Source organism: Salvelinus alpinus, chromosome 20 (genome assembly GCF_045679555.1).
Source record: "Salvelinus alpinus chromosome 20, SLU_Salpinus.1, whole genome shotgun sequence".
Classification (NCBI taxonomy): Eukaryota; Metazoa; Chordata; class Actinopteri; order Salmoniformes; family Salmonidae; genus Salvelinus; species Salvelinus alpinus.
In genome coordinates, this window is record NC_092105.1 from 10,541,988 (window position 1) to 10,566,522 (window position 24,535).

The 24,535-nt window shown below is 42.9% G+C and overlaps 1 protein-coding gene across 2 annotated transcripts in view; it reads right to left on the minus strand.

The window, feature by feature from the left end:
- Window positions 1–3,811: 3,811 nt before the first annotated feature.
- Window positions 3,812–24,535, minus strand: part of LOC139546289 (rho GTPase-activating protein 6-like) — a 73,813-nt gene continuing 53,089 nt past the window's right edge. For both annotated transcript variants that reach the window (XM_071354484.1, XM_071354485.1), the window contains exons 2-13: window positions 21,021–21,180; window positions 20,051–20,122; window positions 17,294–17,556; window positions 15,590–15,785; window positions 15,308–15,363; window positions 14,087–14,237; window positions 12,287–12,435; window positions 10,929–11,108; window positions 6,371–6,468; window positions 5,241–5,503; window positions 5,055–5,129; window positions 3,812–4,930 (exon numbers count right to left, since the gene is read on the minus strand). In XM_071354484.1, coding sequence (XP_071210585.1) covers window positions 4,311–4,930; window positions 5,055–5,129; window positions 5,241–5,503; window positions 6,371–6,468; window positions 10,929–11,108; window positions 12,287–12,435; window positions 14,087–14,237; window positions 15,308–15,363; window positions 15,590–15,785; window positions 17,294–17,556; window positions 20,051–20,122; window positions 21,021–21,180 — 2,283 coding nt within the window. In that variant the 3' untranslated portion in view covers window positions 3,812–4,310. The remainder of the gene's footprint in view (window positions 4,931–5,054; window positions 5,130–5,240; window positions 5,504–6,370; window positions 6,469–10,928; window positions 11,109–12,286; window positions 12,436–14,086; window positions 14,238–15,307; window positions 15,364–15,589; window positions 15,786–17,293; window positions 17,557–20,050; window positions 20,123–21,020; window positions 21,181–24,535) is intronic.

Sequence of the window (24,535 nt, forward strand, 5' to 3'; positions counted from 1 at the left end):
AAAACAGCCAACAAGCGCTGAGCATATGTGGAAACTCGTTCAAGACTGTTGGAAAAGTATTCCAGGTGAAGCTGATTGAGAGAATGCCAAAAGTGTGCAAATCTGTCATCAAGGCAAAGGGTGACTATTTGAAGAATATCAATATAAAATATATTTACATTTGTTTAACACTTTTTTGGTTACTACATGATTCCATATGTGTTATTTCATAGTTTTGATGTCTTCACTATTATTCTACAATGTATAAAATAGTAAAAATAAAGAAAAACCCTTGAATGAGTAGGTATGTCCAAACTTTTGACTGGTACTGTAGATGCACACAGGTCAAGAGACACATTTGTTAGAATTTCTGTTTAAGTCTATGGAAGGGGGTGCGAACCATGAACCTCCAACGTTTTGTATTGAGGTCAGTTTACCCAGAGAAGGAAGGAAGCTAGCTGTCCTCCGGCTACACCATGGTGCTACCCTACAGAGTGTTGTTGAGGCTACTGTTGACCTTCTTTGCAAAATAGTGGGATTTAATCAATTATTTGGTGATGTGATTATATGTAGTATAGTTTTATCTAAAAATTATAACTTTAATGTTTTATAATTAAAACATTTATGAAATTCACTGAGGAGGATGGTCCACCCCTTCCTCCTCTGAGGAGCCTCCACTGGTGTGTACGGCCCAGTACATCACTGGGGCCGAGCTTCCTGTCATCCAGGACCTCTATACCAGGAAGGCCCAAAAAATGATCAAAGACTGTTCTCTCTGCTACCGCATAGCAAGCGGTAGCACCAAGTCTGGGACCAAAAGGCTCCTGAACAGCTTCTACCCCCAAGCCATAAGACTGCTGAACAGTTAATCTAATGGCTACCTTGACTATTTGCAATGACCCCCTTTTTTTATTCGTATTTATTATAATTGTTTTGCACGGACTCTTTTGCACAGGCTTGACGTACACTCACTGGACTCTAACCACACACTCACACATACTACACTGACACTAACACACACACACACACATGCATATTGACGCTACACGCGCGCATATTGAGGCTACACACACACACACACACACACACACACACACACACACACACACACACACACACACACACACACACACACACACACACACACACACACACACACACACACACACACACACACACACACACACACACACACACACACACACACACACACACACACACACACACACACACACACACACACACACACACTCTGCTAATACTCTGTTTATTATCTATGCATAGTCACTACCTCTACCTACATCTACAGTACATATTACCTCCATTACCTCGACTAACCCGTACCCCTGCACATTGATTCGGTACCGGTACCCTTTGTATACAGCCCTATTATTGTTATTTTATTGTGTTACTCATTTTCCTTAATTTTATTTAGCAGATTTATCTTACTTACTTTTTAATAAAAACCTGCATTGTTGGTTAAGGACTCGTAAGTAAGGAAATCTACGGTAAATTCTTAATGTTGTATTCTGCGCATGTGACAAATAAGACTTAATTTGATTGTTTGAATTAGGAATGGTGTTAGACGGGTGATGAGCTGTGCCTGTTATTTTCCAGACATAGCGCTTTGCATTCAGTCCAAACAGTTCTGTTTTTGTCTCATGAGAACACAGAATCTTTGACGTGCCGTTTTGTAAACTCCAGGCGTGCTGTCATGTGCCTTTTTCCTCAGGAGTGGCTTCCATCTGGCCACTCTCACATAAAGCCCAGATTGGTGAAGTGCTGTAGAGACATTTCAGCCAAGGAACTCTGTAGTTCTATCAGAGTGCTCATGGGCTTCTTGGTCCAAAGTCCTTCTTTCCCGGTTGCTCAGTTTGGTCGGACATTCAGCTCTGCGCAGAGTCGAGGTAGTTCCATATTTTTTCAATTTCCCAATGATGGAGATTATTGTGATCTTGGAAACTTTCAACACTCTAGAAATTGCTTTATACCCTTCCCTAGATATATGCCTCATCACAATGCATGTCTGAGATCTACGGACAGTTCCTTGGACTTCATGGTACTTGCCCGACTTAAAGGCTCAGTGCAGTCAAAAACATTTATATATATTTCCACAATATGAGGTTGGGAAAAAACTGTGAAATTGTGACAATTATGCTAATGCCGTTTTAGTGTAAGAGGTGTTTGAAAAGACCGCCTGAAATTTCAGCCTGTTTTGTTAATAGACCAATAAGAAAGACAATAACAGCACATTTTTTGTTTTCCCCTCCCCACTCAAACCACTCACAGACAGTCCTAGCAAAATTATTGCGATAAATTTCTATTTGCTAACAAGCTATTTATGTTTATTTTTGACCATTTTAATTGAAAACAATCACAGTAAGGTTGTTACCCCAAAAATATTGAGATATTGAGATAAAAACAGCTGCATTGGACTTTTAAAGTTGGTCATAAAAAGATTAGGCAGTAATCAGGAAGCCAGTTTGCCTGTGGTCCAGTCCGGGAGAGGATAGGTGAACTCCCTGTGGCTATGTCTGGGACCCTCTGTTCCACTTCCTGGTGAGTGAGAGAGTTCTCTCACAGGCCAGACAGCTCTGGCTCTTGCACTTCATTACCGTGTTGAAATGTGCCAGAATTAAATCTTTATAGAGTCCGAGGAGCAGCCAAAACAGCCACCTTCCGCTCCAGTTCATTAGAGAATGAACCACTTACATTGTTCCTGACTTCCCTTTACACAGAATGGGAACATAATAATTAAGAGCAAGAAGAAATCAAGCATTGTAGTAGTTGGAGGATATTGACACAATTCTGAAGTAGAAGTTAAAAGGCTTTTTCAAAGAGAGTAAGGGGTTATTGCCACACAACTTTTCACGTCACTTTCAGTTTCTATGCATAGTTTTACAGATGATGAAAACAAGACGATAAAAATACTAATATCCCATTTCATCCATCACCGAAGACAAAGGGAAATGCACATACGGTAATACAATCAGGCTGAAGGGTTCAAGCTGGCAACATACAGAATGAAAGCAGCTTAATTGCAATGAAAATACTGATGAGGCACAAGGTACAAAAGCATTACTATTAGCATGTAATGTAATGTTAAATCAATGTGAAAATGAAAAAGTCTTAAAGGCAACCTCATATCAGAGACATTAACTGTCATTTTTACTGAACAGATCATAAGGCCTAATGTTTGCCCGGGACAAACAAACAACTCACTGGGCACAGACGTCAATTCAACGTCTATTCCACGTTGGTTTAACGTAATTGAATTTAAATGACGTCGAGACAACTTTGATTCAACCAGTGTGTTTGCCCAGTGGGAATATTTGCCAGCAAATATTCAAACAACAAAAATCTTAGTGAAAGTAAGGTATATATTAGTACAGTACCTTCATTTCCCCTTAAGATGTGGGAGCAGAAAAAACTTGGTACATTTCATAACGGTGGCATTCGAAAACAAACTAAGATACTTTGGTTCTAGCTTGAATATTGGGGAATTACATTCATAATGCTCTGTGTGTTCAAGTTTCATTTCCCCATCATAATAAACACACAGGTGGATGGCAGTTACACTTGTGTTTGGATGAGTGAATGGATGAATATTAGAATCAGTTACAGCTGTGAATGGATGAATATTAGAATCAGTTACAGTTGTGTTCGGATGACTATAACAATCAGTTACAGAAGGCCATGAACATTAGTTGTAAAAGCTAGTGACCAAAACATCACATTTAAGTGTAATGGCAGTAACAAAAACATAATGGCTTTTCATTTGTTTGGCAACAGCTCCACCAACTGAGAAATAGCACAAAGACACCTCTGGATGTCATGTTTCAATACGATAATTGTATTTGATTTTGGTTATAATATCAGCATTTTATCTCATAGGATGATATTAGAATATAAAAATGAACATTGTAGGTAAGCCACTAGTACTGATCCATTCAGATTCATTCATACACCATTATTCTGAGTTGAATAAAAAATAACATTATAAAACATATAAATGACATAGTATGAAAATAAAGTGTTTTGTTACTAACGGCCCCAAAAAATACTCAGATAGTCACATCTCAGTGGTGTTAATTTGTGTCTCTTTTAAGGTATGTCTTAGTGACAAAATGTTGGAGTCAAACTTCTGAAAACATTGTAGGTAACACATGGGGAGGGTGAAACAACAACATTAACAAACAAACACACCATTACTCACAGACAATTGGCACATCTCAGTAAGTAACAGATCAACTTAACCATACAGGAACCCCCCCATCCCTCCTCTCCCCATGGTAACACAGTGGTTAAAGTTAGTGGGTGCACTCAACGCATCACACCAGTGTCTCTGGTAGTGTGTCTGTGTTGTCTGTTGATAAGAGCTTCCATATCTGCCAGCTCTCTCTCTGCCACTCTGGGCTGACTGGCACCTTTCCTTCCAGAGGACTAGAGGAGGGGTTCTTATGGGCCACAGTCCAGTTCCTGGGGCTGCAGCTGCCCTGGGGGGGCCGTTGGGGGCTCTGTGGGGTCACACACTGGTGCGTGGAGAGGGAGAGGGAAGGTATGGAGTGAGAACATTCTCTGTGTGTTCCTCTGAGAGGTCCAGGGTAGGGAGGGGGAGGCCTTCCATCCACCCTGCCGCCAGGCCTGCCTCTGAGGGAGGGACTGGCAGGCTGTGACACTCCGCCCCTTAGTGCGAGGTCCTCTGAGCTGCCGGCCCCTGGTTTTCCCTGTGGTCGGTGATGTAATAATGAGTCTGTACCCTGCTGTCTTTGCCCTCTCTCCGTCAGAGGGCTACTACTGCAGCGAGTCACCGGGGGGTGTGGTCTGCACTCAGGCACACCTAACGAGGTATAAGTTCGTCTGACAGGCAGTTTGCTGTTGTTACCTTGGTGACGGTCGAGTCCCTCTGATGAGCCGCAGGAGCCGTGTTCCGAAACGTCGCCATGGGAACCTAGGGGAAACCATTTATACACATAATCAACGTCTAACTCCATCTAGTCTACAATGTTTATTCTAGGTTGCAAAGTTCCAAAGAGCAAAGAATGAGACATTATGTTTAAAGACAATAAATGTACCAGTGATGTGATGATCCATAAACCCTTTCCTTAGAGAGGCATGCCAGGCACCCCAGACATGTTCATCGGGTGTGTCTAATGGAAAAATAAGACATATTCCTCAGCCTAAGTAGCAATATACAATACAGCATATTGTGCTATTTTCAGAAATGAAATGATCAACAAGTCGACCATTGGGAAGCTCACCTTTGCCTGTGGATGGTGAGTGACAGGTGATGCTAGGACGACCTTTGACGTGGCCAACCAGTGTGTACTGCTCCGGAACCCTGAAGAGCCTATCAGAGAGGAGGTTTCTGTCCTCCTGGGGCTGGGAGAGCAGCCCCTCCGACAACACTGGTGAGTTGTTGTCATAGGGGGACAACTCCCCACTGGAGGCCTTGTTGGAGTCACTGGAGCAGCGCCTCTCCCTCAAAGAGAAGGGATCCTCAGTCCTCAGCGGGCCTGGACCACTATGGGGGAGAGGAGAAGAAAGAGACATTATGAAGTATGTAAAATATGATGACCAGTAGATTTACCATACTAGGTATTATCTGATCAGGAAAAACGAATTGCCCTAGTTACAAAGTATGCCATGATGTACAGAGAAGGGAGAAAACGGAAATGATATGTTATCACAATGATGTCTAGGTAAGAGAACTGAAATGATATGTTATCACAATGATGTCTAGGTAAGAGAACTGAAATGATATGTTATCACAATGATGTCTAGGTAAGAGAACTGAAATTATATGTTATCACAATGATGTCTAGGTAAGACAACTGAAATGATATGTTATCACAATGATGTCTAGGTAAGAGAACTGAAATGATATGTTATCACAATGATGTCTAGGTAAGACAACTGAAACTACATTATATCAACTCTCATTTTATTGGTCGCAAACACATATTTAACAGATGTTATTGCGGGTGTAGCAAAATGCTTGTGTTCCTAGATCCAACAGTGCAGTCATTTCTCATGTTTAGGTAAGAACATTAAAACCAAATGTCATCACGATGATGTTTAGGTAAGAAGTGAAAATACACAATAATACCACCAGGGGGTGCTCGAGTACCTTCTCAGAGCCTCATATATCACTGTACTGGATTTTCACAGAGCTTTTTACATTTTTGTCATGTAGCAGATGTTATCTTATCTGGAGCAAGTAGGGTTAAGGGCATATTTTTCACCTAGTCAGCTCAGGGATTCAAACCAGCGACATTTCAGTTACTGGCCCAACGCTCTTAACTACTAAGCTACCTGATGCCCATTTGGCAGAGGCACAGCATCATGTCCAATCGTCCATATTTAAGCACACAAAAGGCCACACACTCACGAGTGCTGAGAATCCTTCCTCCTCAGGAGGTAATCCACCACGTCAGGATCCGTCTCTAGTAGACTCATCAGAACCTCATTCTGCAGGTCAGGCGGCACCTGGAAGGGCCAGAAACACACACTCCTTAACTAGACGTCTCAGCTGAACGGACAGTTGTTACATCTATCTCATTCTCTGTTGGCTTAAACTGGATATCTAACTGTTGGCCAAGTGTTGAGACAGATATTAACACAATAATGTAAATATGGACTCTGAAACGCTAAATTACAAGAGCTGAAGCAAGAATGTCTCCTACAGACGATGTATAATAAGCAAGTGGTTCAAGTACAATTTAAAGCCGTTGCACCATTGGTTAACACATGCTAATATATATACACTACCGTTCAAAAGTTTGGGGTCACTTTGAAATGTCCTTGTTTTTGACAGAAAAGCTCATTTTTTTGTACATTAAAATAACATCAAATTGATCAGAAATACAGTGTATACTTTGTTAATGTTGTAAATGACTATTGTAGCTGGAAACGGCTGAGTTTTTATGGAATATCTATATAGGCGTACAGAGGCCCATTATCAGCAACCATCACTCCTGTGTTCCATTATCATGCTGAAACATGAGGTGATGGCAGCGGATGAATGACACGATAATGGGCCTCAGGAGCTCGTCACGATATCTCTGTGCATTCAAATTGCCATCGATAAAATGCAATGGTGTTTGCTGTCCCTAGTTTATGCCTGCCCATACCATTACCCCACCGCCACCATGGGGCACTCTGATCACAACAATGACATCAGCAAACCGCTCGCCCACACAACTCCATACACGTGGTCTGTAGTTGTGAGGTCGGTTGGACCTGCTGCCAAATTCTCTAAAACAACGTTGAAGGCAGCTTATGGTAGAGAAATGAACATTCAATTCTCTGGCAACAGCTCTGGTGGACATTCCTGCAGTCAGCAATTTTCGCCTAAAATGACATACCCAAATCTAACTGCCTGTAGCTCAGGACCTGAAGCAAGGATATGCATATTCTTGATACCATTTGGAAGGAAACACTTTGAAGTTTGTGGAAATATGAAATGAATGTAGGAGAATATAATACATTAGATCTGGTAAAACATGCTTTTTCTATTTTGTATTTTTCCATCATCTTTGAAATGTAGGAGAATGGCCATACTTTCAGATAGGAGTCAAGGTGTAATTTAGATTTTGGCAACCAGATGGCAACAGTGTGTGTGCAAAGTTTCAGACGTATCCAGTGAAGATTTACATTACTGCACAATATTTTGTATCAAGTCTGCCAGGAGTTTGCCCAAATGTGCCGAATTGATCATTTATACATCTTCAAGTACATAACTTTGGAGAACATACAAAAATGCTTGGTAATAAAAAATTTAAGTATACACACTCCCAGGAATGTCATACATGATGGATCATTAGCTTATACACTAACTTTCACAAATCTAGATGGGTGGGTGTGGAGCCAGAGACATCAGGGGTTCAAACTGTAGAACCCAGTTGCTACGTTTGAACATAAAAATGGATTTTATCAAACAAAACTATGCTGCATTTATCTCTGGGACCCTCAGGATGACAAATCAGAGCAAGATTTCTAAATGTATCAAACCAGTTGCCGTGATAAAAGTTTTGTTGTTTTGCGCTCTCCTCAAACAATAGCATGGTATTTTTTCACTGTAATAGCTACTGTTAATTAGACACTGCCTTAACAAGAATGTAATCTTTCTGCCCATATATGTCTATGTCCCGGAAAGTTGGCTGTTTTATACAACGTCATTCTAAACACATTAGCACACGTTAGCAACAACCATCCCAGTTTCGGGACACCGATCCCGTAGAGGTTTTAAATATTAATCTTCTTGATATGCCACACCTGTCAGGTGGATGAATTACCTTGGCAAATGAGAAATGCTCACTAACAAGGATGTAAACAAATTCATGGACAAAACTTTATAGAAATAAGTTTTGTGTGCGTATGGAAAATTTCTGGGATCTTTTATTTCAGCTCATGAAAGATTGGACCAACACTTTACATGTTGTGTTTATATTTTTGCTCAGCATATACAGTGCATTCTGAAAGTATTCAGACCCCTTCCATTTCCCACATTTTGTTACATTAAAGCTTAATTCTAAAATGTATTAAATTAAATGTTTTCCTTATCAATCCACACACAAAACCCCATAATGCCAAAGCAAATACTGTTTTTTATAAGATTTTGCAAATGTAATAATAATAAAACAAACTGAAATACCTTATTTACATAAGTATTGAGACCCTTCACAATGAGACTCGAAATTGAGCTCAGGTGTATTCTGCTTCCATTGATCATCCTTGAGATGTTTCTACAACTTGATTGGAGTCCACCTGTGGTAAATGCAATTGATTGGACATGATTTGGAAAGTCCCACAGTTGACAGTGCATGCCAGAGCAAAAACCAAGCCAAGAGGTCGAAGGAATAGTCCATAAAGCTCCGAGACAGGATTGTGTCGAGGCACAAATCTGGGCAAGGGTACCAAAACATTTCTGCAGCATTGAAGGTCCCCAAGAACACAGTGGTCTCCATCATTCTTAAATGGAAGAAGTTTGGAACCACCAAGACCTGGAGCTGGCCGCCCGGCTAAACTGAACAATCAGGGAGGTGACCAAGAACCCGATGGTCACTCTGACAGACCTCCAGAGTTCCTCTGTGGACATTGGGAGAACCTTCCAGAAGGACAACCATCTCTGCAGCACTCCACCAATCAGGCCTTTATGGTAGAATGGCCAGACGGAAGCCACTCCTCAGTAAAAGGCACATGACAGCTGCTTGGAGTTTGCCAAAAGGCACCTAAACGACTCTCAGACCATGAGAAACAAGATTCTATGGTCTGATGAAACCAAGATTGAACTCTTTGGCCTGAACGCCAAGCGTCACGTCTGGAGGAAACCTGGCACCATCCCTACGGTGAAGAATGGGGTTGGCGGCATCATGCTGTGGGGATGTTTTTCAGCGGCAAGGACTGGGAGACTAGTCAGGTTCGAGCGAAAGATGAACGGAGCAAAGTACAGAGAGATGATTGATGAAAACCTGCTCCAGAGCGCTCAAGACTTCAGACTGGGTTGAAGGTTCACCTTCCAACAGGACAACGACCCAAAGCACACATCCAAGACAACGCAGGAGTGGCTTCAGGACAAGTCTCTGAATGTCCTTGAGTGGCCCAGCCAGAGCCCGGACTTGAACCCGATCGAACATCTCTTGAGAGATCTGCAAATGGCAGTGCAGCAACGCTCCCCATCCAACCTGACAGAGCTTGAGAGGATCTGCAGAGGAGAATGGGAGAAATTCCCCAAATACAGGTGTGCCAAGCTTGTAGCGTCTTACCCAATAAGACTCAAAGCTGTTATCGCTGAAAAATGTGCTTCAACTGAGTAACGGGTCTGAATACCTATGTAAATGTTATTTCAGTTTTAAATTTTTTAATACTTTTTCAAAAATTTCTAGAACCCTTTTTTGCTTTGTCATTATGGGATTTTGTGTGTAGATTGAGGATGGAAGAAAAACAATTGAATCAATTTTAGAATAAGGCTGTAACGTAACAAAATGTGGAAAAAGTCAAGGGGTCTGAATACTTTCTGAATGCACTGTAAGCAAAAACTGTGTATAGCTTCAAAATATGCTTAACTATATTGTTGATATATTGAGTGGTCAGTCCTTGCGTCAATAGCTCTGTCTATGAATTTAAGAGTGATTACATTTCTCCATCCCTCAACTTTTTACAATAACAGAGGCGGTGTGTGTGCTTTGTTATTGTTTCAACTGAGGATTGCCCCTTTAAGAAAAATAGAGCTTTGTCTGGAAAGAAACTGTAAAGACACTGTAATCAGTATGTCCAAATCCATAGTCCTCCTTTTCCTGGACCTTATAAGGACCCGTACAGGAGGGAAAAACAAAGGCACGAGTTGATGATCTTCTCTGTGGAGCTTGGTTTTACAAGGCTTAGGCTTTCTCCAAAACGTATAAAGTGCATGTTTACATTTCATTAGATGGAGCCACTCTATTAAAGGGATACATCTGTATTTTGGCAATGAGGTCCTTTTATCTACTTCCCCAGAGTCAGATGAATTTGTGTTTACCATTTTTATTTGTCTCTGCGTGCAGTTTGAAGGACATTCCTAACTAGAACTACTGCAATGACTAACTACAGTAGCGTTACCACAATGACTGGAAGTCTATGGTAAATGCTAGCAGATACCATAGACTTCGAGTCATTGCGCTAACGCTAGTTAGCACTGACTCGCGAAACTACCTCTAATTTCCTTCATAAAAATGTAATCCATGGGGAAGTAGATAACAGGCCTCATTGCCAAATTCCCAAAGTATCCCTTTAAGCACAATTCCCCTAAGAGCAATTATTCTCGGAAAGGAGAGCAGTGACTAAGAGAGTTCAATTGTTTGTCAGCTGTGCCAATTTTGTACTCTGTTCTCTATCTAGTGTGATAAACACTTATATATATCCATCTATTGGTGCCATGTTACAGTGTTTTCCATAAGTGGATAGCTTACCATGAAGAGGGTCTCATACGTGGTGATCATGCTGTGTACCACGCCAATGATGGCTGTACTCTCCTCGGCGCGGGCAAAACTCTGAACAGTAAACTCCTTGTCCGAGCTCTTCTGTTTGTGTAGAAGGTTGGGCCCAAAGACGGTGGCCAAGTTGAGTGATGTCATCTTGTTCCCTGTGATCTAAAGACAGCAGTGGGACAATGAGCACAAAAACATACATACACACACACACACACACACACACACACCTTTCTGAGAAGCTCTCCTGCCAGTGCTGGCAAACATGAGCTCCTTCTGCTCGGTAGGACATGAACAGTTTGTTATGCATCGTCATGAAATCCCCAGTAATAACAGGATAATGAAGCCTGAATTGATCTCATTCTGGCTGTCTGGCCAGCAGCCCCACAACTCACAGCCTCACAGGCCAAGTATGTGATTGTTAGCAAGACATTTTCGTCTGATCTTTTGTGGTTACAGGAAAAATCAGGACTATGCTGAAGGTTAGGTTGATGGAGGTTAACTGGAAAAATTAACATGGATAAGCAGTCATTAATACAGATATTTTTTTTAAATCTATGATTATGGTAGCAATAGAAAACAATTCATGCACATGGCTGACTCTTCTGACACACAGAGGTGTATACATATTCAAACCGAGAGGAGTGTGGGAATTAATACGCACTTAAGCCGCTCTTGTCAACATGAATAAAGCTATAAGGTCCGTCAATTTGTTAGAATGTAAAAAGATCCTTCACATCCTCTCTGCACTCGTTTGGGGAAGTACTATTACTGACATGCTAATGACAATGTAGTCTGTGCTGTAATGTGAAATGCTTGCAGTATTTCGATAGATGAGTATGACTCATGATCTAGTCATGAATCATATATAACCAACATTGGAAAAACTACAACATTCATCTATGAAAGTTGATCACAGACAAAATGAGAAAAAGGACCGTAAACTTGAGTGAATTAATTACACTACTGACCTCTCATCCTGTCATGCTCTGCCCTGTCCTCCTGCCCTTTCCTCATGTCCTAACGTGTCCTGCCCTCATGTCCTGTCCTCCTGCCCTGTCCTCCAGTTTTACTATCCTGTCCTCCTATCCTGTCCTCCTATCCTGTACTACTGTTCTGCCCTCATGTCCTGTCCTCCTGCCCTGTCCTCCAGTCTTCCTATCCTGTCCTCCTATCCTGTCCTACTGTCCTGCCGTGCCCTGCCTTCATGTCCTGTCCTCCTGCCCTGTCCTCCAGTCTTCCTATCCTGTCCTCCTATCCTGTCCTCCTGTCCTGCCGTGTCCTACCCTCATGTCCTGTCCTTCCCTGCACTGTCCTTGCCTGCCCTGTCCATTCCTCACCTCATGTCCATCCCTGTCCTGACTGTCCTCTGCGTGGGCGGTCACCGTGGCCAGGAACTCCAGGAGGCGTTGCAGGGTGTCACTGTTGCATGGTGGCAGCAGATACACCAGTAGCTGGATGGTGCTCTCCTGGTCTGGATGGTCCAGTACTGCAGAGGAGGACAACCATCAACACAACTCCCTCTCATCTTCACAGATACAGGTACAGACACATTTTACAATACAGACGGTATTGGAGTCAGGTGTATGAAGTGTATGCTTTCTTAAAAACAAACTACTGTAGTGTACAGTGGCTTGCAAAAGTATTCATCCCCTTTGGCATTTTTCCTATTTTGTTGCCTTACAACCTGGAATTAAAATAGATTTTTGGGGGGTTTGTATCATTTGATTTACACAACAGGCCTACCACTTTGAAGATGCAAATTCTTTTTTATTGTGAAACAAACAAGAAATAAGACAAAAAAACAGAAAACTTGAGTGTGCATAACTATTCACCACAACAAAGTCAATACTTTGTAGAGCCGCAATTACAGTTGCAAGTCTCTTGGGGTACGTCTCTATAAGCTTGGCACATCTAACCACTGGGATTGTTGCTCATTCTTCAAGGAAAAACTGCTCCAGCTCCTTCAAGTTGGATGGGTTCCACTGGTGTACAGCAATCTTTAAGTCATACCACAGATTCTCAATTGGATTGAGGTCTGGGCTTTGACTATGCCATTCCAAGACATTTGAACATTTCCCCTTAAACCACTCAAGTGTTGCTTTAGCAGTATGCTTAGGGACATTGTCCTGCTGGAAGGTGAACCTCCGTCCCAGTCTCAAATTTCTGGAAGACTGAAACAGGTTTCCCTCAAGAAATTCCCTGTATTTAGCACCATCCATCATTCCTTCAATTCTGACTAGTTTCCCAGTCCCAGCCATTGAAAAACATCCCCACAGCATGATGCTGCCACCACCATGCTTCACTGTGGGGATGATGTTCTCGGGGTGATGAGAGGTGTTGGGTTTGCGCCAGACATAGCGTTTTCCTTGATGGCCAAAAAGCTCAATTTTAGTCTCATCTGTACCTTCTTCCATATGTTTGGGGAGTCGCCCACATGCCTTTTGGCAAACACCAAACGTGTTTGCTTATTTTTTTCTTTAAGCAATGGCTTTTTTCTGCCCACTCATCCGTAAAGCCCAGCTCTGTGGAATATATGGCTTAAAGTGGTCCTATGGACAGATACTCCAATCTCCGCTGTGGAGCTTTGCAGATCCTTTAGGGTCATCTTTGGTCTCTTTGTTGCCTCTCTGATTGCACACAGGTGGACCTTATTTAACCAATTATGTGACTTCTGAAGGTAATTGGCTGCACCAGATCTTATTTAGGGGCTTCATAGCAAAGGGGGCGAATACATATGCAAGAAACACTTTTCTGTTTTAAATTTTTTTAAACAAGTTATTTTTTTCATTTCGCTTCACCAATTTGGTCCATTTTGTGAATACATGAAATCCAAATAAAAATCACAAAATCGGAAAAACGCTAAGGGGGATGAATACTTTTGCATGGCACTGTAAGCGTAACTAAACCCTAGTGGTGAGATTGTGTGTCATATTGTGGTATGAGGTTTAGATGTGAGCGTAAAGTATGGGTTTAGTAATTTCTGTCTGTCTGTCTGTCTGTCTGTCTGTCTGTCTGTCTGTCTGTCTGTCTGTCTGTCTGTCTGTCTGTCTGTCTGTCTGTCTGTCTGTCTGTCTGTCTGTCTGTCTGTCTGTCTGTCTGTCTGTCTGTGTGTGTGTGTGTGTGTGTGTGTTCCTCACACATGGTGTTGAGGAATGCGGTGTAGAGCTCTCTGGTCAGCAGGGGTTCAGGCATATCCCTCAGGAACTCCTTAAGCAGTGCGGCCACATCATGGACACTGTTAGCCTCGTCCAGCTGGACCTCCACTCCCAGGTCACACTGCTCTCTGAGCTGGAAACAACATCCCAACATCCCACAATCCACAGTTTAACACTAGAATCATACTGGAGACAACATCCCACCCTCCACAGTTTAACACTAGAATCATACTGGAGACAACATCCCACCCTCCACAGTTTAACACTAGAATCATACTTGAGACAACATCCCACCCTCCACAGTTTAACACTAGAATCATACTGGAGACAACATCCCACCCTCCACAGTTTAACACTAGAATCACACTGGAGACAACATCCCACCCTCCACAGTTTAACACTAGAATCATACTGGAGACAACATCCCACCCTCCACAGTTTAACACTAGAATCATACTGGAGACAACATCCCACCCTCCACAGTTTAACACTAGAATCATACTGGAGACAACATCCCACCCTCCACAGTTTAACACTAGAATCATACTTGAGACAACATCCCACCCTCCACAGTTTAACACTAGAATCATACTGGAGACAACATCCCACCCTCCACAGTTTAACACTAGAATCACACTGGAGACAACATCCCACCCTCCACAGTTTAACACTAGAATCATACTGGAGACAACATCCCACCCTCCACAGTTTAACACTAGAATCATACTTGAGACAGCATTCTACAATCCACAGTTTAACACTAGAATCATACTTGAGACAGCATCCTACAATCCACAGTTTAACACTAGAATCATACTTGAGACAGCATCCTACAATCCACAGTTTAACACTAGAATCATACTTGAGACAGCATTCTACAATCCACAGTTTAACACTAGAATCATACTGGAGACAACATCCCACCCTCCACAGTTTAACACTAGAATCATACTTGAGACAGCATTCTACAATCCACAGTTTAACACTAGAATCATACTTGAGACAACATCCCACAATCCACAGTTTAACACTAGAATCACACTGGAGACAACATCCCACCCTCCACAGTTTAACACTAGAATCATACTGGAGACAACATCCCACCCTCCACAGTTTAACACTAGAATCACACTAGGAATTTCACAGTGTGTTTGATGAGCACCTCATCGATTTGTTCATCAGCATTTTGCAGAGAAACCTCACCTGCCGCACTCTCTTCTTTGAGCTCCCTACACGGAAGATGCCAACTGTCTGTAGACCTAAATTACATGGAGAAATAAAGGGCAAATTTGCTGTGACACCAACAGGGAAAACGTGTACATAAACTCCAGTCACGATTAACAATCCTCTGCAAGTCATATCCTCCATTGACTTCAGTGAACGATTTACATGAATGTCTGTGTTGTCTGCGCTCATCTCAACTGTGAATCGGGCCCAATATGCGTAGAACTTTCTGAAGAATGACGGCAATTCCTTTGTGTGTACCATATTTCTCCAGATGCAGGCAGCACATCTCCACCACCCTGGGAACCTGTCTATAGATGGGGTTGAGGCTAAGCTTCTTGTCCCTCTGCTTCTTCCTGTTGCTGGGTGTCTCGGCTGGTAGGGACAGCTGCAGGGCTTCCAGCAGGCGAGACTGATTGTCATCAAGGTCAGTGATGCAATCCACAGACACTCCTCCCTGCCAGATACACATAGTTGAGTGAGTACAGTACAGTACAGCCATATGGAGAGGTGATGGATAGCATATGGCGACGAGTGCATGGCATGGAATGATGGATTATATACAGTGTATTTGGAAAGTATATAGACCCCTTCACTTTTTCCACATTTTGATATGTTACAGTCTTATTCTAAAATGTATTCAATCTATAAACAATACCCCATAATGACAAAGAAAAAACATGCTTTTGGAATTGTTTTGCAAATATATTAAAAAAATAAAATAAAAAATATTACATTTACAAAAGTATTCAGACCCTTTACTCAGTACTTTGTTGAAGCACCTTTGGCAGCGATTACAGCCTCGAGTCTTCTTGGGGATGACGCTACAAGCTTGGCACACCTGTATTTGGGGAGTTAATCCCATTCTTCTCTGCAGATCCTCTCAAGCTCTATCAGGTTGGATGGGGACACAGCTATTTTCAGGTCTCTCCAGGGATGTTCGATCGGGTTCAAGTCTGGGCTCAGGTTGTGCCACTCAAGGACATTCAGAGACTTGTCCCGAAACCACTCATGCGTTGTCTTGGCTGTGTGCTTAAGGTCATTATCCTGTTGGAAGGTGAACCTTCACCCCAGTCTGAGGTCCTGAGAGCTCTGGAGCAGGTTTTCATCAAGGCCTGATTGGTGGAGTGCTGCAAAGATGGTTGTCCTTCTGGAAGGTTCTCGCATCTCCACAGACGAACTCTGGAGGTCTGTCAGAGTGATCATCGGGTTCTTGGTCACCTCCCTGACCAAGGCCCTTCTCCCCCGATTGCTCAGTTTAGCCAGGCGGCCAGCTCAAGGAAGAGTCTTGGTGGTTCCAAACTTCTTCCATTTAAGAATGATGGAGGCCACTGTGTTCTTGGGGACCTTTAATGCTGCTGAAATGTTTTGGTACCCTTCCCCAGATCTGTGCCTCGACACAATCCTGTCTCTGAGCTCTATGGACAATTTCTTCGACCTCATTGCTTGGTTTTTGCTCTGACATGCGCTGTCAACTGTGGGACCTTATATAGACAGGTGTGTGCCTTTCCAAATCATGTCCAATCAGTTGAATTTACCACAGGTGGACTCCAATCAAGTTGTAGAAACATCTCAAGGATGATCAATGGAACAGGATGCACCTGAGCTCAATTTCGAGTTTGATACCAAAGGGTCTGAATACTTATGTAAATAAATTTCTTGAAATACTGTTTTCGCTTTGTCATTATGGGGTATTGTGTGTAGATTGATGAAGAAAATGTTTTATTTAATCAATTTTAGAATAAGGCTGTTACGTAACAAAATGTGGAAAAGGGGTAGGGGTCTGAATACTTTCCAAACGCACTGTAAGTGGATGGCATACATTGAAGTGAAGTGGGAGCCCGGCCAACAGTATTTCTACCTCTGCCCATCAAGTTATATGAACAAGTTGGTTTGGATATAACAGAATACATTCAGACTCATTATATAGGTTTGTTAGAACAGCCCCCACAGGTAAAAACCTACCCTCCTGCGGGTGTGTGGTGCTGCTTCGGGTGTGCTGGGTGAGGGTGACTCAGTGGCCGTCTCAGAGGTGGAGCTGAGAGACGAGTTGCTGCTGGACAGCTCCTTGTCTTTGGTGCTCTTCCGTGAGGTGAGGTGTAGCAGGGAGGACACCAGGTCACTGGGGTCACGGTGCTCCTCGCGCTGGGGCTCCTGACGCTGCTTGTGGGCGCGATCGTTAGAGATCACCTGCGACAGCAGTATGCCGAAGGCCTGGGGCGTTGACTCTATGATGCGAAGGACGGATAAGGAGGGGAAAGGGGAGGACCCAGAGTTAATATTCATATATTCAGCATTCAATTAAATTCAATGGTAAATCCCAAGACTTGCTTCAAAGTATGAAGTAACGTACTGTAACTGTATAGTGAAGCCTGGATGGCTATAAACTATGCTTCCTTATTTAAATAAATAAATAATTACATTTCCCATAGGCCCTCTAATTGAAAACTCTTATCTATATAAAAACTTATCTAAAGGCCCTTGGGGAAATGCAGTGTTTAACGTAAACAGTATCCGTACCATGTATACACTATCCCCAGTCAGGGGACGCATACTTTGGGATTTGTCTCTTTAAACACAAGGAGAGAAAATGAAAAGAGAGCGGGGGTGGGCTAGGGTTGTCCATGCCTGAGGTTAGGCTGGGATGACTGAGGTCAGGCTGGGATGACTGCGGTTAGGCTGAGATGACTGAGGTTAGGCTGGGATGACTGAGGTTAGGCTAGGATGACTGAGGTTAGGCTGGGATGACTGAGGTTAGGCTGGGATGACTGAGGTTAGGCTGGGATGACTGAGGTTAGGCTGGGATGACTGAGGTTAGGCTAGGATGACTGAGGTTAGGCTGGGATGACTGAAGTTAGGCTGGGATGACTGAGGTTAGGCTGGGATGACTGAGGTTAGGCTGGGATGACTGAGGTTAGGCTGGGATGACCGAGGTTAGGCTGGGATGACTGAGGTTAGGCTAGGATGACCGAGGTTAGGCTGGGATGACTGAGGTTAGGCTGGGATGACTGAGGTTAGGCTGGGATGACTGATGTTAGGCTGGGATGACTGAGGTTAGGCTGGGATGACTGAGGTTAGGCTGGGATGACTGAGGTTAGGCTGGGATGACTGAGGTTAGGCTAGGATGACTGAGGTTAGGCTAGGATGACTGAGGTTAGGCTGGGATGACTGAGGTTAGGCTGGGATGACTGAGGTTAGGCTAGGATGACCGAGGTTAGGCTGGGATGACTGAGGTTAGGCTAGGATGACTGAGGTTAGGCTGGGATGACTGAGGTTAGGCTAGGATGACTGAGGTTAGGCTAGGATGACCGAGGTTAGGCTGGGATGACTGAGGTTAGGCTGGGATGACTGAGGTTAGGCTGGGATGACTGAGGTTAGGCTAGGATGACCGAGCCACCTCTCAAGATTGTTTATGTTCTTTCCTTGACCGCCCAGGCGACAGAGAGAACTCACATTCCTGTGAACATTGTTGCAGGAGGCTGGGCAGCAGTTGGCAGTGCTGTTCAGTGGAGGCTGCTGAGGGGAGAACGGCTCATAATAATGGCCGGAACGGAGCAAATGGAATGGTATCAAACCCATGCAAACCATGTATTTGATGTATTTGATACCATTCCACTGATTGAGCACGTCCTCCCAAATTAAGGTGCCACCAACCTCCTGTGGTCCAGGTGTTGAAGCAGCCCTGGCTCTTTCAGGAGGAGGCTCCTACTGTATATTTTCCCCTCAAAGCTCGGCGGGTTGAAACAGCTGAGAATGCTTGCTCTAGTGAGCTCCACATAGCTCCAGTGAAACAGATCAAAGAGTCAACGGATGGCCCGGCCAGTGTGTGAGATAACGGAACCCAGCTGGACATGAACAAAGGTCTAGAGGACTCAGTGTCTATCCCACAGCCTCGAACTAAAAAGAGCCATGTTTATCTACACTGAAAGATCAACATCAATATTATCACTGACTGCGTGTAAGACACTTTTCTCAAATATGCTGTAGTGATGGAGAGAATTTGAGAATCCCCCAATATTGTCATTGTATGGTATGGCAAAGTGAAATGTCTCTCCTTTTATACATACTTTCCGAGGCAGTGGATGCTGCTGAGAGGAGGACGGATAATAATAATGGCTGGAACGGAGCAAATGGAATGGCATCAAACCCATGCAAACCAGCTCTCACCATTACCATGTGCCCGTCCTCCCCAATTAAGCTGCCACCAACCTCCTGTGTTCTGAGGGTATTTTGAGACTAGGGCTGCACTATTGACATGTGTAATATCCATATCACATGCAATATTTTGAAACGCCACTCAGCAGTGTGTAATGTCCGTTTTTATAGTTTACTCGTTTGTTGTCTCTCTCCTCTAGCGGCTGCTTCCCACACACACACCAAGCCCTGCCCCCTGTCACTCAAGCAGTACACTTCCTCTGCTGTTAGATCCAATATACGTTTGCATGCTGTTCTGTTAGGTCAAATGCAGTCGACACATTGTTCCAAACAAGAACGATGGTGCTCTCCATTGTGCTTCTTAATATAAATCATTGTATTTCTATGATTCCAACAGTTCACCAAAGTGTTTTGATCTATATCGCAAGTCAAATTGCAAAAGCAGTATTTGGTTAACAAAAAAAAAATCGCAATGAAATGTTTTTCCCATTTTCTGCAGCCCTACTTGAGACATATTACTACATAAAATAAACATAGCTAATTCATGTGACTAATTAATGTAATTACCTTTGTCTTTACTCATCTCTTTAGCCAGTGAATCCAACTTCCTCCTGAGGGACTTCTTACGCTTTTGACCATCTAAGAAAAGAAAAAAAAGAAAACACTTCATAACATTCTACCACATTCTACTGCATTCTACCATGCTTGTAACACGTAACTTCATGACTCAATATTGCATTACCATACACAAATGTTCTCATCACTCATCACAATCTGAAAGAAAGGCCTCAAAATATCCTTAAACAGACAACCCAAGCATACATCATGTAATATTTAAAATGTGGAATATGAATCCTGCTCCTAATTTTCAATAGCACTGTTAAAGTCACATGTGACATTCCACACAAAAACATGGCCGGATAAACTGTGTCCTGTCTTTCCTAACTAAATCCATATGTAGAAAGGGTGGTTCTAAAGTCTGCTGCTATTTCAGATTACATTTCATGTGTTTTTCCTACAGTTGACTGTTTACTTTTCATGCTAGTATTTTCTAAAGTTGTAATTCTGTAGTTATTGCCAGTGACTGTTGATGTCAGTGCGTGTCTATAGGGTCCCATGTTAGCCCATAATAGTTAAGGCAGGAGCACATGGGGGAATGTAATCCAAGACAGAGCCTGGCTGACCAGAAACAGACCATGAGGTGAAGATAGACAACCTCACAACACGACAAGACAGTTGAAATAAATATCTCCTACAGCTACATACCTTTAAGTTACTATCTTCTATACAAATACACAGTTAAAACAGGGTTTCACAAATTCCTATCCATGAAAACGCTAAATACACAGGACATCCTATGTAAATACACAGAATAAACTAGAAATGATATATTACATTCAGTTTTGGTGTCAGTATCTGTTGTGTAACATTCAGACTTGTTGTGACAAGAATGTTTTCCAAGTAGCTTTGCTCGTTGAATGGAGAGATCAGGAGATAGTGGATGTTAGATGGCCTCCAAGCCTGAATAGTAGAGTACCTTTGGGGATGGTGATCTGGCAGCCCAGGTTGTAGTCCTGGAGCAGCCTGCTGAAAGCCACTTCTTGCAGGCGGACTCTCTCCAGCTCTGAGAGGCTCTGGAGGGGAACGGGCTTCAGACGAACGCTCCGCCCCGACATGCTGTTCCACGTGAAGGCACCCTGTGGTGAGGAGACAGGACACACACACGTCAGAGAGGAAACAAGGGACACACACACACATACACACATCAGACACATCTATCAGGACTGTTACTGTGGAAGTACCTGACTGGTCATGCATTTGTAAAGCAACAGATATTTCTGCCTGACCTGACAGTTGAGAAACTGGAGCACATCAATCATTTGACAATTCCCATGATTACTAAAGATGAGATCCTCCAGAGAGTCAAGAAGCCAGTTGGTTTTAACCTAATATGTGTTCAGATCTAGTTTGGTTTCTATTGTACAACAAATTATTTACGGAACATACAAATTCTTCTTTCTTTCAACTCTGTCAGTAAGTATGAACCAGAGTTCATGTGAATAATCTCCCTGACGACGGATCTCCCTGACAACGGATCTCCCTGACGACGGATCTCCCTGACGAGGGATCTCCCTGACGACGGATCTCCCTGACGACGGATCTCCCTGACAACGGATCTCCCTGACTACGGATCTCCCTGACGACGGATCTCCCTGAAGACAGATGGTTCTTTTGCCCACTAAGGGAAGAGAATGTAAAAACTGGGTCATGCCAACCACTCTAAAAGGAAACAGACTCATGTACCTCCCGCAAACTGAACAAACCTTTACAAGCGAGACACAAGAGCAAAACTAGAATTTAAAACACATTATCTCCCGACCTCCTAAATGAGAAGCTTGTAGGTAGCAACATAGGCCTAACAGTATAAAGAGCCTGTTCTGTTAAGTGAAACCCATTTACTCAGCCATTACCAAATATGTCTCTCTCCCGTCATCTCCCCTGGTCTATAATGAGGTCACAGTCCATGGTTTCAAAAGGCCATCAATAAAAGCCTAGTTGTTGTAATTTCCTCTCTGACTGGAGAACTTGGTGAATAACACAGCTGGATGGGCTGAAACTCCCACTGTGAGAGAGCTTGCCAGAGCACCATCCATGCTTAGGAATGTCAGACATTGAGCCCTGTGTTTCAAGCCTCATTAAAGCCTCTCCCAGCTCTGGTTGGAGCGGTAAGTGCTGCTGACATACTGTAGGCCAACTCTCTCTGTCTAATGTTGAGATGGTGTTAAGTGTAAATTCAATATCGTCTGACAGTATCCAAGAACTATGACATGAAGAGAGTTCCATATTCATCCAGCCACCACCATGCGTGGAGAACATTCTATACAATACAATTTGACTAACATTTCAGGCTTGAGGAAACACACTGACTTACTTTTATAATGCAAATCCAAGACTAACAAAATAACAGTTAATGATCTATGATGAAAAGGACTCTGCTGAGTTAGTTAATAGGATGAACCCCTGTTGTGATCTACCAGACTAGGAAACCAGGAGTCCTCACTCGCAGCTGAAAACCCTGACCTCGGAGCATCTCTCTAATAAATCCAGCCAGCAGATTAGACTTCCTTTGATCTCATATGAGCCATGCTCCGAATCGGCTTACGGGCTCATTATCAGGCTTTGCCTACACTACTGTACAGTAGCTTATTCTCTCCTGTTGGGAGAGAAATGTCTTTACTTGACAAAGTCTAACTACTTAACTGAGTTAATATCACGCACCTGATACTGAACCATGGACAGACATGTACATCTAACAGCTCTGCTCAGGCATGCTTCAACTCTATGGCATTGGCTAACACCTCAACTGCAATCAGAGGTTCTGGGGATGGAGAGTAGAAATATAACAGCATAGAATAGAATAACTTGTTTTTTTTCTGTTGAGGAAACCAACAAACATAGACTCTAGGCGTACTTGGGAGATCTAACGGAGATCTAAGGGAGATCTAACAGAGATCTAAGGGAGATCTAACAGAGATCTAACAGAGATCTAAGGGAGATCTTAAGGAGATCTAACGGAGATCTAAGGGAGATCTAACAAAGATCTAAGGGAGATCTAACAGAGATCTAAGGGAGATCTAAGGGAGATCTAACGGAGATCTAACGGAGATCTAACAGAGATCTAAGGGAGATCTAACAGAGATCTAAGGGAGATCTAACAGAGATCTAACATAGATCTAAGGGAGATCTAGCAGAGATCTTAAGGAGATCTAACGGAGATCTAAGGGAGATCTAAGGGAGATCTAACGGAGATCTAACGGAGATCCAAGGGAGATCTAACGGAGATCTAACGGAGATCTAAGGGAGATCTAACAGAGATCTAAGGGAGATCTAACAGAGATCTAAGGGAGATCTAACAGAGATCTAAGGGAGATCTAAGGGAGATCTAACGGAGATCTAAGGGAGATCTAACGGAGATCTAAGGGAGATCTAACAGATCCAAGGGAGATCTAACAGAGATCTAAGGGAGATCTAATGGATATCTAAGGGAGCTCTAACGGATATCTAAGGGAGATCTGACAGATTTAAGGGAGATCTAAGGGACATCTAACAGAGATCTAACAGAGATATAACGGAGATCTAAGGGAGATCTAAGGGAGATCTAAGGGAGATTTAATGGAGATCTAACAGATTTAAGGGAGATCTAACAGAGATCTAACGGAGATCTAACGGAGATCTAAGGGAGATCTAAGGGAGATTTAATGGAGATCTAACATAGATCTAACGGAGATCTAACAGAGATCTAACAGAGATCTAAGGGAGATCTAACATAGATCTAACAGAGATCTAACGGAGATCTAACAGAGATCTAAGGGAGATTTAATGGAGATCTAACAGATTTAAGGGAGATCTAACGGAGATTTAAGGGAGATCTAAGGGAGATCTATCCATTCTACAGTATCAACCATGTTTCACAGCCTTGACGGCCTCCTGACATTACAGTGTTTACCTCAGCTCATTGTGAGGGTTCCTCCCCTTGTAGGGTGTTGAATCATTGAGTCATTTTCCCCCAGTCCTACCCTCCATCGGCTACACAAGTGACTGATACTGTGTAGTACTTCCTTCCCTAATCAACAAACAAAAGATTGTCTCTGTTGCGATTCTCTCCATGTTCTGTCCACTGGAGCCAAGATCTCTGCTGTAGCCAGAGAATGTGTTTAATCTCCCTTCTCTGTGTGCCAACCCATAAAGGCCAAACACACACACACACACGTTTGGTGTTAATTATCCACAGCTGGGAGGCATCAACACCCAGTAATACATCACAGCACGTTATCACACGTTTACACAATGTGAGATTGAACACAGAGTAAATGGGATGATAAGTCTGCCCAAACAATCCGGTTCATCAACATTACATCTTATCGTGTGGATACACGTGATATGTTGTGAAGATTGGCGTCGGTTTTGCTGATATGAGAAAGTGGTCGAGAGGAAGGAAAATAAGATACATTCTTCTTGTTCTATTATTTGTACAAATCAAACTCAGAGGTG